The sequence below is a fragment of the Sinocyclocheilus anshuiensis genome, unplaced genomic scaffold, assembly GCF_001515605.1.
Source record: "Sinocyclocheilus anshuiensis isolate Anshui unplaced genomic scaffold, SAMN03320099.WGS_v1.1 scaffold55, whole genome shotgun sequence".
NCBI lineage: Eukaryota > Metazoa > Chordata > Actinopteri > Cypriniformes > Cyprinidae > Sinocyclocheilus > Sinocyclocheilus anshuiensis.
The window spans coordinates 2,297,256-2,312,556 of NW_015549647.1; the positions used below are offsets into that span (position 1 = coordinate 2,297,256).

Consider the following 15,301-nt stretch of genomic DNA (forward strand, 5'->3'; position numbering starts at 1 on the left):
GTGACTAGTCGACTTCGTCTCGACTTTCATCACATAAAAGTCGACTTCAAAAAATCAGAAGTAGTTCAACCCCTAGTAAACTCTGTGTTTGCACAGCTTTTTAAAAATGGTGAGTGCCAGTGTTTCTTATGACATGCTTTCAGCTAATCAATGTGCAATCAGCGTTGATTCTGGACTTGTTTTCATATTAATATCTATTCAATATTCAGCTTGGCCTAGCCCAGGGTTTTTAAAGACCAACAGGGTCCCTGCCAGCTTGCTTAAAAGGGTCACAGAGATTGAGTTTTTTTAGAATAAGGGAGAGGGAAAACAAACAAACAAACAAAAAACACCACCAACTGCCAGTTTTGAGGGGTAACGCATTACAAGAAACGCAAGTTACATAATCACTTTTTTTTTTATGGATGGGTGCTTTTTATTTCACTTCTTTTGAACGGATGCATGCAACACCCGCTGACTGGCATTAAACCGCTTGAAAGATCAAAGACAATTTTTTATAGAACTCTGACTGGATTCATCTAAAAGAAGAAAGTTATATACACCTAGGATGACTTCAGGGCGAGTAATTTATGGGCTAATTTTAATTTTTGGGTGAACTAACCCTTTAATACCAGCTGCAAACATGGCCTGTGTGGCGAGATGACTGATTGTGTGCTGTACCTGTGACACTACAGTGTCCAGCTGCTGTAACTGCACATTGAGTTGGCTCATCTTGTCACTGTAGGCGAGTTCAGTTTGCTCGTGTTTCTGTCTTAAAGTCCTTTCCAGCTCTTCAAGAGCAGCAGCCTTGTCCTGGTCACTCTCCTCCTGAAAGACACACATGCACGTCACGGGCAACACCGAAGAAACACATAGAGAAGCGATAATTCCTGTATCACTCCTCAGCTCTCACCTCCAAAACAGACATAAGCCAAATGGTTAGAATCTAACTTAAATCAGAATTTACATAGTGATCTCTATAAAGAATTAAAAGATCATTGACAAAAATCACAGAAAAAAAAAAAGTAACCAAAAAAAACAAAACAAAAAAGCCTCACAAACCTCAAATCCTCAATCAGTCAGTCATCACTCACGTGTCCCTACACTTCCTCCCATCTGTAGGATTAATACTGAGAGAGGACCTCTCTAATGCTCCAATGGGAAAGTGGCCAACTGACAAACCAACCAGGGTAAAATCTCAGAAAGCCCCTTTGCTGACAGATTTCAGCTAGAGGACTGCTCTACAAGTTCAAACGCAAACATCTGATAGCATCTAATCTAAAGAAAAGGTTTACTATGAATGATGGAAGCTACTGTATATTGTACAGCACAGGGTGGGGATTAGTGTTAATTTGAGTTTAGAGTGGACCGTCCCCCTGCTCCAGATGTTAACTCCCTCCCCCAATAAGCTTAGCTATTGTGCATAACCATGTCTACGAGAGTAGCATATGCACAAATGTTCATATACTGAACACAGCAATAACGAACAACATAGACAAGTTGAAAGAAAAAGATAAAAAGCAAGTTTTACCAGTCAAATTAAACATGAATGAATACTTATTCGATGAGATGGCGAGAGAAGCAGGCTATACGCAACAGTCTATAAAAGCAGCTAAACTCTTAAGTCTAATTTGGTACCAGTGTTTACAATCTGATGGTCTATTAAAAGTTACAGAAACTCAGTTATAGGAACAAACCACTAGGTTTATCCCCCAAGAAATAAATTTTCACCAAGGGCCATTTTCCTGGTTGCATTCACAGCAGGATTCAGAACTCTGAAGTGATGTAAGCTAGCCGACAGCTACATTTAAGCATGTCATCAACTGGAGGATGGAGTGACTGGACCTCTGCATCGGTCCACCAAGCAGTTTCCCATGTTTGTGGAGCAAGTATTTGTAAACTGTAGGGGTTGCACCGACTAATCGACTTCAATGCTCTGCCATGACGCTTTAAGCTCGACGTCGACTAGTCGCTGGTCCTATAGAGGGCGCAACAGGATAAGAAATCTTTGAAGGACTTCCACATTTATGCTCCGTTTCCAAACAGTTCAAATGACAAATAAATGCATACTCTGAAAGCGCTCCACAAGACATGTGTGATTATATTACTGGATGCTCGAAATTGAATGGGAGAATGCACGTTTTAAACAGCTTATTGTACAGGTAAGTTAATCGCCGTTCTAATCTAATGCGCTGCTGCACTGTAACACACACACATAGGCTACAGACAGTAGTGCGTACATCACGCGCACAGAATGTACCAGTGTTTACAATCTGATGGTCTATTAAAAGTTAATAACAAACAAACAAACAAACAAAAAACACCACCAACTGCCAGTTTTGAGGGGTAACGCATTACAAGAAACGCAAGTTACATAATCAGATTACTTTTTTAGGGAGTAACTAAATATTGTAATGCACTTTTAAAAGTAATTTTCCCCAAAACTGCCAACTGTAAGAAACACTGATAGAATACGGCTACTTTTAAACTAATACCTCCTTCTCTCACCTTTAACTGAGCAATTTTCTGCTGCAACAGCTCCTCAGACTTGCACTTGAGAAGCTCTGCCTCTTCCAGGAAGTGGAGGCGTTGCCTTGACGCGTCTTCCTCTAATTCCCTACGGAGAGCCTCCAGCTCCCTGGCAGACACTCCTCTTAACTCCTGAGGTAGAGAGGAGAGTTAATGAAAGAAGCTCTTATCTTCTTACAGTTTAAACAAGACTTTTCTATGCTAAATCCATGCTAAAGGCTGAACACATCTAAATGAAAATGACACACTCAGGCTCTTATTGTTCTTGTCCTCCTGAACACATACCTGTAGCTGTTGCTGATATTGATTAGCCAGCACATCCAGTTGTTGCTCATGTTGCTTTTCCATTGCAGTGGCAAGATCAGTGATCTCCAGAAGGGCGGCGCTATGCTGCTCCTCTAAAGCAACTACTTGTTGCTGAAGAGCTTCCAGAGCAGATCTATGCTCATCCTCCAGAGCAGCCCTCTGAGAGGAGACTGCTTCAGAGATCTCCGCCTGCATGCGCAAGGTAACACACTAGATGTTGCTCCTGCAATAAACTTTCCATGGCCAATGAACTAAACCTGCACTAAATAAATAAATAAATAAATTCCTCCATTACTGTGCTTACCTGATGGGCTTGATTCAATTCTGCTGCCATGGCACTGAATTTATCCATATGGACCATAGCAAGCTCACTTCTGAGGTCCTCTCTGATGGTTTGCTCCTCCTTTCTCACCCTTTCAATCTCTCCAATATAGTGTTCTACAAGGTCACGTAGTTCTCTTTCCTTCTCGTCCCGTACTGCCTGAATTTCTTTCAAGAACGTGCTCTCCAGTGTATCCATGTTCGCCAACAGCCTCTCCTCAAGCTCCTCCCTCTCCTGTTTGTGTCGTGCCTGAAGCTCCGCCTCTTGAGCTTCAAGCTGTGCCAGGTTGGTCTCCTGAAGGACCGCCTCCAATCTGTCAAGCTCTACCTTGTGTTTATTTGTAAGCTCCATCTCAAAGGTCTCCAAGGCCATTTTGTGATTGGTCCTCAGTGATTCCAGTTCCTCCCAGTGGTGTATTTTGAGTTCCTGACAGTCCTTTTCAAGACGCTCTAATTGTGCAGCTCTCTCATCCAGGAGCGTTTTCTGGGCCTGCAGCTCCACAGCATGCAGTTCTCTCTGTTGATCAAGGGCAGCATCTCTCTGAAGGGTCAACTTCTCTTCCAGTTGTTTCTGCTCTTCTTGGTGCCTACATGTATGACACAGATGATAATGAACAAATTGGATTTACTCCAATTCTCCATTTTGTTGTACATTGTTCTGACAAAATAATAAAAAATAAATATTTTTAGTGAACAAGAAAAAATTGGCACAACCATGCTACCTAAATATAAGATTTAGAGGGTTGTTCTAGTGCTGTAGGATTAATGATTATGAAAAAAAAAAAGAAATTGCATAATTATCAAATAGCAAAAGCTGCAAATGAATTAAACATATGCACTGTGTTTTTTTAAAGAGTGAAGCACAGCACTGTGTTCTTTTACATGCAAGCAGCTCATGATCAAGTGTTTTCAGTGATTCCAAGCAGCTGGGTTAACAGTAAATGATGCTCCACACAAACTTCACTTCATGTGCTGAGTTTAGGTCTCTTATTACAAGTTTGGGAAGATATTTGGTGCATATTGTGTCCCAAATGTGATGTTATGAGAAGTGCTTATACACTGGCTGTTTTCAACAAAAGAGAAACTTTTAGGGCTCCCTGAGGTTTTCTGCCAAAATAAAATCTTGATGGTTTAACATTTGAATGAAGAAATTAAAGACATCCATAAATAATAAGAGTACTGTAATTTTACAGTTGTACTATACATTATTATTATATTTTTCTGAAGTATTGAATCTTTTTCTTAGTGACTTATAACAATAGTAATATTTCTTATTTTGTTTAATATTTTTATTTAGTAAATAATAACAATAAATTATAGGCCAAAAATGTGCAGCCCTGTGGACAATAAAAATAAAACTCATTTGAAACTGCAAATCCAAATGTTTAAATCATTAAAAAAAAAAATAAAAATAAATAAAAAAATAAAGTATTTGCAATGATATTTTTCCCCAAATCGTGCACCCGTATGTTGTTTAAAAATAAAGTATAAACAATAGTAAGGACTACTGACTTTTAAGCACCTCTGGATTGCATTTGCCAATGATATTAACATGCATGTGGTTTCAGTGTAATGCAGTCTCCGACCTGCAGAGGGCCTCTTGTAGCTTGCTCTCTATCTGATCCTGAAGTAGAACATTCAGCTCTTTCACCTCTGCTGCCATGGCACTCTTAGCAGTGGACATCTCTCTGTCGTATTGAGCCTGGAGTTTCTGCTTCAACGCCACCACCTGAGGGCTCTCTTCACACTCCAAACTCCTTTGCAGGGCTTGAAGCTTCTCCTTTTCCACATCAAGGAGCTTTTGGACCTCTAGAAGCCTCTGCTCCAATGCCCCTTTCTCTTTAAGGGCAGATCTCTGAAGCTCCTCTCTCTGGGATGCCAAGCGCTCCTCAGCCAGAATTTGGAGTTGCTCCCTCAGCCGGGCATGCTCTTTAGTGAACTCCTCACTCACACGATTCCTCTCTGCCTTCTGCACTTCTTCAAGGCGCACCCTCATCTCTTCAGTAGCATCTTTCTGATGCTTTAAAAGGAAAAGAACACCGTGCTCAATAAATAAATAGATACCATTGATACTGATAATGTTACAGTATTGCTAAAGAGTCTCCACAATAATCAGCATGAATTTCATCTGTCTACAGCATGACCACTATTTCTACGCCTTATGACAGTGCTTGGTACCAGCCTTTGGCAACAATCTTCACCAAAGCCCTTTTGTATCAAGTATAAAGGCCTGCTGTTATGCACACACTTACGGTCTCCTCCATCTGTCTGAGCTGCTCTCGGTGTTGCGCCACCACTTTTTCCAGTTCCTCTGAGTGCATTAGGGAGAGCTGAGATAGCTGGGTCTCCAGCTGGGTCACCCTGGCCTGGTGCTCATGAGTCCTCTCCTTCACCTCAGCCACCACCTGCCTCGCTACTTCCTGTGCAGACTGTAGCCGTATCTTGTTTATTTCTGATGAAAAAGAGAAAAATATTTAAAACAATGTTTTTTTATATATAATAATTGTTTTATATATTTAAGTTTGAGGATGTTTTTGAAGTTACCGATGCTGCATTTATTCATAAAAAATACAGAAAACAAACAGTAATATTGTGAATGATTATAATTAACAATGTTTTTTTAATTGAAATGAAAATTTAAATTAAATAAAAATATTAAAATTGTGGAAACAGTGATACATTTTTCAGGATTCTTTGATGAACAAAGTTCAAAACAACTAGTTCTAACAATTTAAAAGTCTTGATCAAAAGCCCTGGAGTAGCTCTTCTTTATAAGTCAGAGCCATACTGGACCGCAGCTGTTCCAGTTCCTGCTGGTGTCTCTCCTCTAACTGGAGCCGCAGGGAATCCAGCTCCTCCTGCAAACACACCAACATAGTTACAGTACATGCAAAGAGCACATACACACATTAGCTTGTCCCCAACTTATTATACTAATAAATTGGTCAATGGTAGTCATTTGAAAATGCTGAAAGATTAGGATAACCGTTTTTTGGAATAATGCGAACTGCTGCAACACTGACAAGTAGTAAATTATGGGTAACTTTGATTTTATGAAGTGTATCTCAATAAAATTCAACACCACCAACTAAAACACAATGCACCTTGTTTTTCTCTAGTTGTCTTGTGATCTCTTCCATAGCATCACTCCTGTCATCGTCACTCTTCCCTTCTGAAAGAAAGCTACAAAACAACATTTTGTTACCTTGACTCTAGTTTTAACAAACATAAACTATCCATTTGTTCAATTCTCTGCACTCACTTGGGCTGAAAAGTAAATGTTGGGCCTTTATTTAGCTATATTAAAACTAAAAATGTTTTAATTAAATTTACTTACATTCTCTACATTTCAATGGAAAAAAAAAACATGCCCCTACTGTGAAATGGCTTGGTGGGCCAAATCAAAAGGCCAAGTTTGGCCCGCGGGCCCTGGTTTGGTCATTTCTGCTATAGGATGAATTACTGGAGCTGCATTATTCCTCACCTACATTGCAGGATACAGGTGCCAATGTTTACATCTGATATGAATAACAATCTGAGGTAATCAGACCAGGTGGACCAGGTATAAATGGGGCCTATGATTCTCAATTGTATAATAATGTAAATGCAAGCACAAACACAAAGCAAGATTTCAAAATACAGAATCACTAACGACACTAAAATATAGTCTTGGGCTGACTTTACCACAAGTCTACAACCCCAGAACCAGGAAATCTAAGCAAACCTTGCATCTCCAGTCTTGAGCACCGAGTCCTCCAGGGCTCCCTCTACAAGGCGCAGCTGCAGGAGTGCGATTTCTTCCCGATGACTCTCTTCTGTGACCCGGAATCTCTGCTCGAAATAGGTACGGAGGTTTTCCAGCTCGATCTCATTCTGCTCTTTGATTTCCTGCCGCTGCTGAGTGAACTCTTGTTTTAGTCGCTCAATGTCATCAACCCGCGCTGAGCGTGCCAGCAACTGCTCTTTCAGCTCTAAAGAGAAAGAAAGAATTACAGGTCTTTGTAATTCACATCAACACTAAACAATAGGAACTTTACTGAAAGAAAAATAAATAATAAATTCAGAAGAAATAAAACTGGTTTTATTATAAATAATAAATGAGTAAAACAATACAGCAGTCTAAGCCCACAGAGATATTCAAAAGCAGAAAATTTTAAAAAGGAAATGCCTCCGAGATCCTGTCTGTTGGTTCTCATGCTCTCCAGCTGGGACCAGAGGTTTGAGATCTCCTGTTCTGAATTGGTCTTCAGTTCCTCCTTTTCTGACTGTAGACGGTCAACCTTTCACAAAGATGTTGTCTCAGTACAAACAGAAATAAAACATCTGCACTGCAATATTGTTGCAACAAATATGAGATGTGCATGGTACCTCTTGTTTCAGCTCTTTTCCTCTCTGCTCCAGGGCTCGGGAATGTTCCCGTTTCTCCTGCAGTGCTGCCTTATGACATGCAACCAACTCCTCAACTGCACCTGAATGGGAAAGGAGGGGAATTCAGGGCAAATTCAGACCTGCTTATACACTACAGAGTTTTCAATTGAGCCAAGACAACATTGTTCGGGCGAACTTGAGCCAATTGTTATGGTGGTGTATTCATATATGCTTAAACCGAACTAAGGGAGAAAATGCACCAGGTTCTAAAACAAACACTCCAAACAATCCAGGTGTGAAAACACCCATAAACTGGGCCAGTAAACCATATCACTGTCAATATGGCTTAGCTCACACAGTTGTTTAAATGACACTCACATGCAGCAGCATCTCTGTCAGTCAAGGCCTGCTTGAGCTCTTTCTCCAGATTCTTGACATCTTGATCTCTGGAACTCTGCAGTTCTTCTAGCCTACCCTGTGTCTCAGACAGAGCTACTTCAGCCTCAGTGAAAGCTGCCTGGGTCTCACTCAGTTTATGATGCGCATCATTTAATTGACTCTGGAGTTCTGTCTTGACCTTCTCAGCCTCCAAGAGCAACTCAGCCTTTAGATCCTACAGAGAAAAGAAAACAAACTGCACAAGCCCGTTTCACACCTAATCCAGGCATGTGATCAGCTAGAGACAAAAAAGCAGGAAAATCCGACACTTATTTAAAAATATATATTTTATCACATTAAAAAATATGTCGAATGTAAAAAAGAGCAGCATTTAATAATCATTATAATCTAATCTAATATAATATAATATAATATAATAAAAGTATTAATAGAATTGTTATTATTAAAGTACCTGCCAAATGTTTGGAAACATTACAATTAATGATTTTGAAATAAAACTTTTCTGCTCATCAAGGCTGCATTTATTTGATCAAAATAAAGTAAAAACAGCAATATTGTGAATTATTACAAATAAAAAAAAAAGGTTTCCATTTTAATTTATTATAAAATGTAATTTATTCCTGTGATGGAAAGCAGAATTTTCTGCATCATTACTCCAGTTTTCAGCGTCACATGAGCTTTCAGAAATCATTACAATTTGATTTGATGCTCAAGAAACATTTCTGATTATCAATGTTGAAAACAGTTGTGCTGCTTCATATTTTGTGTGGAAATGGTGATACATTTTATTTTTCAGGATTCTTTGATAAATAGAAAGTTCAATGAACAGCATTTATCAAATATATTTATTACATTTGTTAAAGCATTTATTAATCAGAAATATTTTGAAACATTTTAAATGACTTCATAACTTTACCACTTTAATGTATGATGAATAAAATTACTAATTTCTCTCTCTCTCTTTTTTTTTTTTTTTTTAAATATTACCACAAATGTTTGAGTGGTCTCATTGTTTCCACAAAAATTAAGCAGCAAAAACGTTTTTTTAATACCGATAATAAATAGTAAATGTCTCTCGAGCAGCAAATCAGCATATTAGAATGATTTCTGAACGATCATGTGACACTGAAGCTTCTCTTTGTAAACAAGAACAGATTTATAAACCATTTTAATGTTGAATGTTGCATTCCCAAATGCAAATTAAAAGGACTCTGATGCAGCTAGCATTTACAGTGAATCGACACTGAAAACACAGTACTGTTACAGCAGACATGTACCGCGTCAGACTATAGCCTATATTTATGTAATTACACCACAACTGTTGCTAATTTTATGACTGTATTAAGCAATCTCAAATTCTCACCACCATTCATAAAAAATCTCCGGGCGAGTAACACCTTTCAGCGCTGATTCTACTCGCAATTGGTGCTATAAACCATTTGAACCCTTTTAACTGTCCTGCAGATGGCACCGCGAGCTTGATCAGCGCTTTCAGGACCATTCGGTCCATGATGCTTTAGAAAACAATCTTTTTGAAGTTTATCTAGATTATTGCTTAAGGCCATTTGTGCAATTTCAATCATCATGCTGTAACCCCGAAAAAAAAAAACAGAATCCTGGATTAATCCAGAAGAATCACATCCCTGCTAATCCCAGGCAAACACCAATATTTCAGTGGGTCAAGATGTTCGTCTACTGAAGAAAAAAGGAAAAAAAAGTTCTCGTTTACCTCTAGTTTACAGGCCTGCAACTGTTCCACTAAGCTCTTCTCTTCCAAAACGCCCTTCTCCCATTCCCGGTTCAGATTATCTATAGTGACAGAACATACCAATCAAAAAAATACACACATATACTTTTCAAGCAAGCACACATCTCACTGCATTGTCACAGTACTAAAATAATATTACAAAGAATAACATTTAAACTACAGGCCAAACCCTCACCAATCTCTTGTTGGTGCAGTCGCTGGTTTCTTTGATCCTGCTCTTGGCTCTGCCCCCGGATTCTCTCCAGCTCAAACTGTTGGCGCGTCTGCAGCATGGCGCTTTCCTGTGCCCATTTCTCTCGTAACATGGTCTGCAGCTCACTGAGGGCCACTTCCTTATCTTTCTGCATGTTGGTTTGAGAAAGCTCCAGCTGAGCAGTGTGCAAGTTGGTCAAGCTCAGACGCAAGGCTTCCAGCTCCAGGTTGTGCTGGCTCTGATTATAAAGAGTAAAACCAACCAACATGACTAAGTGGAATTGTGGTTAGAGGTTAACAGAAGGAAAGCAGTTCAAATATGGGTACGTTTAGAATGGCATGTTGCTCTACTGCTATTAGGAATGCAGTACACATACTTCAGAAACAGAGGTCATAGCCAGCTACTGAGATCCTGTGCTCATGCTGCTGTAGAGATGTAGGCAACTGGCCAAGAAAAAGGCATTTACATTTTCGTGAGGTTTACATGGCGGGTAATACCATTAATTGGCAGGGGTTGCATATCAATTGGAAACACATGCAGTTATTGTTTTTTTAATTAAATTAAAATTGATCTAATACTATAATTTTAAGTAGCAGAAAGTGTGAATACTTTATGTAAATAGTTCAGATACCACTGCAATACTGCATTCCATTTCTTAGACCATTAAAAATACACACTACCGTTCAAAAGTTTGGGGTCGGTAAGATTTTAAAAAATGTTTTTGAAAGTCACCAAGGTTGCATTTATTTGATCAAAAATACAATAAAAACTGTAAAATTGTGAAACATTGTCACAACACAATAAGATATCAGTTTTCCAAATTAATACATTTTAAAATGCTTGGCAGAGCTGAATTTTCAGCAGCCATTAGTCCGGTCTTCAGTGTCACATGATCCTTGATTAAAAAAGAAAAAAAAATTCAGGACTTTTAGTGAATAGAAAGTTCAAAAGAATGGGATATATTTGAAATGGAAATCTTTTGAAACATTATACATTTCTTTCCTTTCACTTTCGATCAAGTTAATGCATCCTTGCTGAATAAAAGTACTAATTTCTTCCTTTCAAAATCTTACTTTTGAACGCTATATGTATTGAGCAGCTTGTCACCATTGCATTCCAAAACATACCCCAGGACTCAAATGAAAATCCTGAGATCCAACAAGTACTTGTGTTTGGAGCAGCTCAGCCTGGTGTGCAGCCTCCAGGCCGTCTTGCAGCTCCCTGGAGAGCTCATCTTTAAGTATGCGGATTTCCTCACTATGTTGGGCTGCCAGCTGCGTCAGCTCCCTCTCATGCTCTCGTTCATAGACCTAAGACAGCAGAGTTGACAAAGACCAGTGTATTCATATAAAAGGGTGGAATACACCTTGCTATGGTAAATAAAGTTAAATAGGTTGTTTAACCTGTTTAATCAAGCTGATCTGTCTCTTCTGCTCATCTTCCAGATGAGTAGACTGTTCAGAATGTTCCCGCTCAAAACGTACATTCAAGTATTTAACCTGGAGGTAGGAAACATGAAATATTTAGTTTATTTTTATTTATTTAGTTTACTCAACTTGTCTTTTTCACTTGTTTTTCTTTTAAATGGACATTCTTCCCAGTCACTTTCATTAAATGGTTATCACCTCTTTCTGGTGTTTCTTTTCCAGAATTCTCTTCTCCTCCTCATGTTGCTTCTGTTTTTCTTCCAGATCCTGTTTGACTGTGATGAGCTCTTTCATTAAGGCACTCTCCTTTTCCATGTATTCCTCTTCTGCCTTCTCTTGTGCTTCCTTAACTTCCTTGAGCTCTGCATCCTTTGATTCAAGTTGGTGCTAGATAGAAAAGTGAGTGTTATTTTGAGGACCATAATTATGTGTCAAATACATAAAACATTACAAGTTTCCAGGTTTTCCACAAACAGGGCACGCAAATGTATGCATTTGTTCGTTCTTGTTACTATACTTGAACCAGCAGCACATATTGTGGTTTATACATTAAATATAAACTACATTTCAAAAGAGCAATTAAGATTCAAACCTCAAAGTTCTTCAGTTCTGATTCTAGAACCACCTCCATGCTCTTTGCTTGGTCCTCCAAAGCTTGGAGACATCTTTCAAGGGTAGCTTTCTCCTCTTCCATGTTGTTGAGGTTCTCTTTAAGGCACATTAGCTTAGATTCAAGGTCTGTCTTCTCTTTCTCCAAGTTCTGCAACCTTCCAACTTTCTCTTCCACTTCAGCTTTAAGCTGATGAAGCTCTTTATTGGCTTGGTCCACCTGCAAGGTCCTTTGACCAAGCAGCACTGAAGTAGCTTGGTTTTTTTCCCTTTGTTGCTCCAGCTGAAGTAGAAATTCATCTCTCTGAGCTTGCAAAGAGGAAAGCTCACTATTTATAGAGTCCAATGCTGGTTTCTGCTCATGGACATCCTTCACTAGCTGCTCCTGACATTTGAGCTGTAGCACCAATTGGGCATTTTCCTCCTTTAGTTCCTTTAACAACTCCTCTATAGATAAAAAGATTGAGGTCTTATTGGAGTCAGTGTTGTCAGGCATTAACCTTTCATTGTCTTGAAGCTGCAGCTGTTTCTGGGTCTGCAGGTGACTCAGTACGTTCTTGAAGTTGTCTTCTTCATGCATTTTCTGGCTGATAACTTCCTCATACTGAATTCTTTTCTCACGTTCCATCTCCAGCTCCCACTTAGCTTCTTCAAGCTCCTCTGAAGCTTTGCTCCAATGCTCCCGTGCCTCCTCAACCTCCTCAGCAGAGTGCTGAACCTCCTCTTGAAGAACCTCGAGCTGTCGTTCCTGCTCTTCTAACTGCTCTGACAGGTCTCGGCACTGCTGGATTAGAAGCTCTTTTGCCAAGTCCACAGTGCCTGCGCTATCATTCAGCTCTTCAACAACTGAGGTTGAGTTTTGCCACTGGGCATCAGTGAAGGACATTTCATCAGGTTGGGGCACTTCAATGCTATGAACTACAGACAGTCTTGGCTCTGACTTATCACCATCAGATGTGACATTGTTAGGGACATCTGAAGCGTGAAATATTACCTCACTGTCTAGCTCAAACCTGGACGTCTCAGAGTTTTCCATCAGGCTACATTCCTCCATACTCCCTTCAATTAATGAGCTTTCTTGAGGCCCTTCAGAGGCCAAGTAACGTTCCATCAGAACATCCTGGAAACCCCCTGCAGGGACGTCAAAACTATAGTCATCTCTGCCTGCACTCTCAGTGGCTGTCTCCTCATTGTAAAGCTCTTTGGAGACTTTTTTCCAGGTTACGTCTGCACCAAAGTTTTTGGAAACATTATGATGAGAATCGGTATGCTGACTTTGGGCCTGGTTCAGAAGCTCCTGGATGCGATGGATCTCATCAGAGTGCTCCTTCTGCAGGCGACTAAGAGCAGCCTCATGAGCTTCGGTTAGCTGGGCTACATTCAATTCCCTTTCCTCCTCCAGAGTCTGAAGCCTGAGATCATAATTGGAAATATCGGCTTCATATTTGGAACGCATATGGCGTCCCGTCTCCTCCTCTTCATGAAGACGATTTTGAAGCTCCTTCACAAGGTTATCTAATCTAGCCATTTCTTGGTTCAGTTTATCTTTCTCTGCTTTATATTTCTGGGCTTCCTGGGCTTGTGTTTCATTAACTGCAGCCAGATGAGCTTCCATCAGGGTCTTCTCACTCTCCAGACTCTGTACCCTCTTCTGAAATGCTTCTACTTGTTCTTGAGCTCGCTGGCTGTTCTTACGCTCTTCCTCTAGCTCAGCTCTAAAGCTTTGCATTAAAGCTTCAGAGTCTGAGTCAAGACTGTTGTCTGGGAACAGAGGGCTGACAGTGGATAAATCTAAACTACCATGTTGGTCAAGTCTTAGATCTTTTTGATCACCACTTCTCTGGGTAAAGGCATGTTGAAGCTGAGAGAGGGATTTTTCCATGACACACAATTTCTGTTGCAGGTCTGTGATCTCAGTTTCTTTTTGGGCCAAAAGGCACTGTTGCTCCTTGGTCATCTATAAAACAAATGTAACATACATGTTGATAAAACAAAAGTGCATATTTTGCTTCAATGACAAGCTTGACTATTAAAAAGACACGTGTCCTAACCGGTTGCGACTCCTCCAATTGTACATGCAGCCGATTCTGAACAGCCTGGGTCAGATCCACACTCCCTTGACTTTTGCTACGTAGATATTCTTTAGCCTGCAAGTAGTTTTACATTTCATTCATTTAGACTCCTCCTGTTGTGTTCCATTATGAACAACAAGAACAAAAATAACCAATTTGCTACACAATGGGGACTAAGAACTAACAGGTTTTGTTCATTTGGCCATTAGGGAGGCCAAGTCATTTTGGACTCTCCATATTCAGAGGATCAAGGATGTTAGCAGAAGTCAACAATAGTCATCATTTTTCATGTCTAACAGAGACCAGCATTTTTCCATTTTATTCTTTACAACCTAAACATTATTCATTCTTAAGATCACAAATCTGACGATCGCTTTAAGTTATAAAGCACTCCATTAAAATTAAATAGGGTCTGTTTGAATGAATCAGTGCTGAGGACTTGAGGCAAGATTGGGACTTTTCTTTTTTTAATAAATGTATGAACTTTACCTGCTGTAGCTGCTGTTGTAGTGCCTGAATCTGACCAGTGAGCTGCTGTGCCTCCAGCTGTACCTGGTCTCTGCTCTGCAGCGCCACCTGCAGGTTCTCACTAAGCTGTGATATGATCTCATTCCGTTTTTCTACTGCAGCCTGTAATCGCTGTGTGAATAATTAAGTAATTTCAACATTATTCTTTTAAGTATCTGTAAATAACATTCACAACTACAATATTTTTAAACTGGACTCTAGCCAACGAGCTACATTATACAGAATAAATGCAAAAACTTTTTGGCACCTAAAAATCTAGGCTTCTTGGAGCACGAAAACATAATTCTTAAATCCATGAGTGGAATGAACACATGGAATGAGGATACGTTTAACCTCATCCATGGAATCTAATTGGTTTTACCCTTCCCTCTGCACCATCAAAAGAGGCTTTAAAAATGAATTCTCTAAAATTCAAGCAAACCAATTATGGTAAACACTATGCTCCAGAAAGCAGAACTCTGCCTCAGGTTTCTAGATGTGTGCGTAAACATGACCACGAATTAATCCATTCAAACGGACAGATGTAATCCAGTTTGGAGAGAATCTTTCTCTGTTCTATTTCAGGATAATGGCAGTTTCATGAAAAAAAAAAAAAAGCATATTGCTGCACACACAGACACACTTCAAATTTCAAGTGAACCATTCAATACAAAATTATTTGAGAAAAGAGTGTTAAGCCACGGTCACACTAGACTTTGAGCATGCAAAATTTTTTGCATGCTGCAACGGTCGTTATATGACGTCAAAAAGATGTGCAGCATCTTTTTAAAAACTTAAATTCAACATGTAACAAATTATAATA

At 39.5% G+C, this 15,301-nt stretch overlaps 1 protein-coding gene across 1 annotated transcript in view; it reads right to left on the minus strand.

The window, feature by feature from the left end:
• Positions 1-15,301, minus strand: part of LOC107660059 (pericentrin-like) — a 56,594-nt gene that overhangs the window by 31,034 nt on the left and 10,259 nt on the right. Inside the window, 20 exon segments of the mRNA XM_016449241.1 lie at positions 661-807; positions 2,488-2,640; positions 2,794-3,003; positions 3,119-3,722; positions 4,722-5,155; positions 5,388-5,662; positions 5,888-5,993; positions 6,240-6,318; positions 6,860-7,106; positions 7,304-7,415; positions 7,504-7,604; positions 7,882-8,116; positions 9,632-9,711; positions 9,846-10,101; positions 11,030-11,173; positions 11,267-11,362; positions 11,489-11,677; positions 11,883-13,856; positions 13,951-14,046; positions 14,461-14,610. Coding sequence (XP_016304727.1) covers positions 661-807; positions 2,488-2,640; positions 2,794-3,003; positions 3,119-3,722; positions 4,722-5,155; positions 5,388-5,662; positions 5,888-5,993; positions 6,240-6,318; positions 6,860-7,106; positions 7,304-7,415; positions 7,504-7,604; positions 7,882-8,116; positions 9,632-9,711; positions 9,846-10,101; positions 11,030-11,173; positions 11,267-11,362; positions 11,489-11,677; positions 11,883-13,856; positions 13,951-14,046; positions 14,461-14,610 — 5,688 coding nt within the window.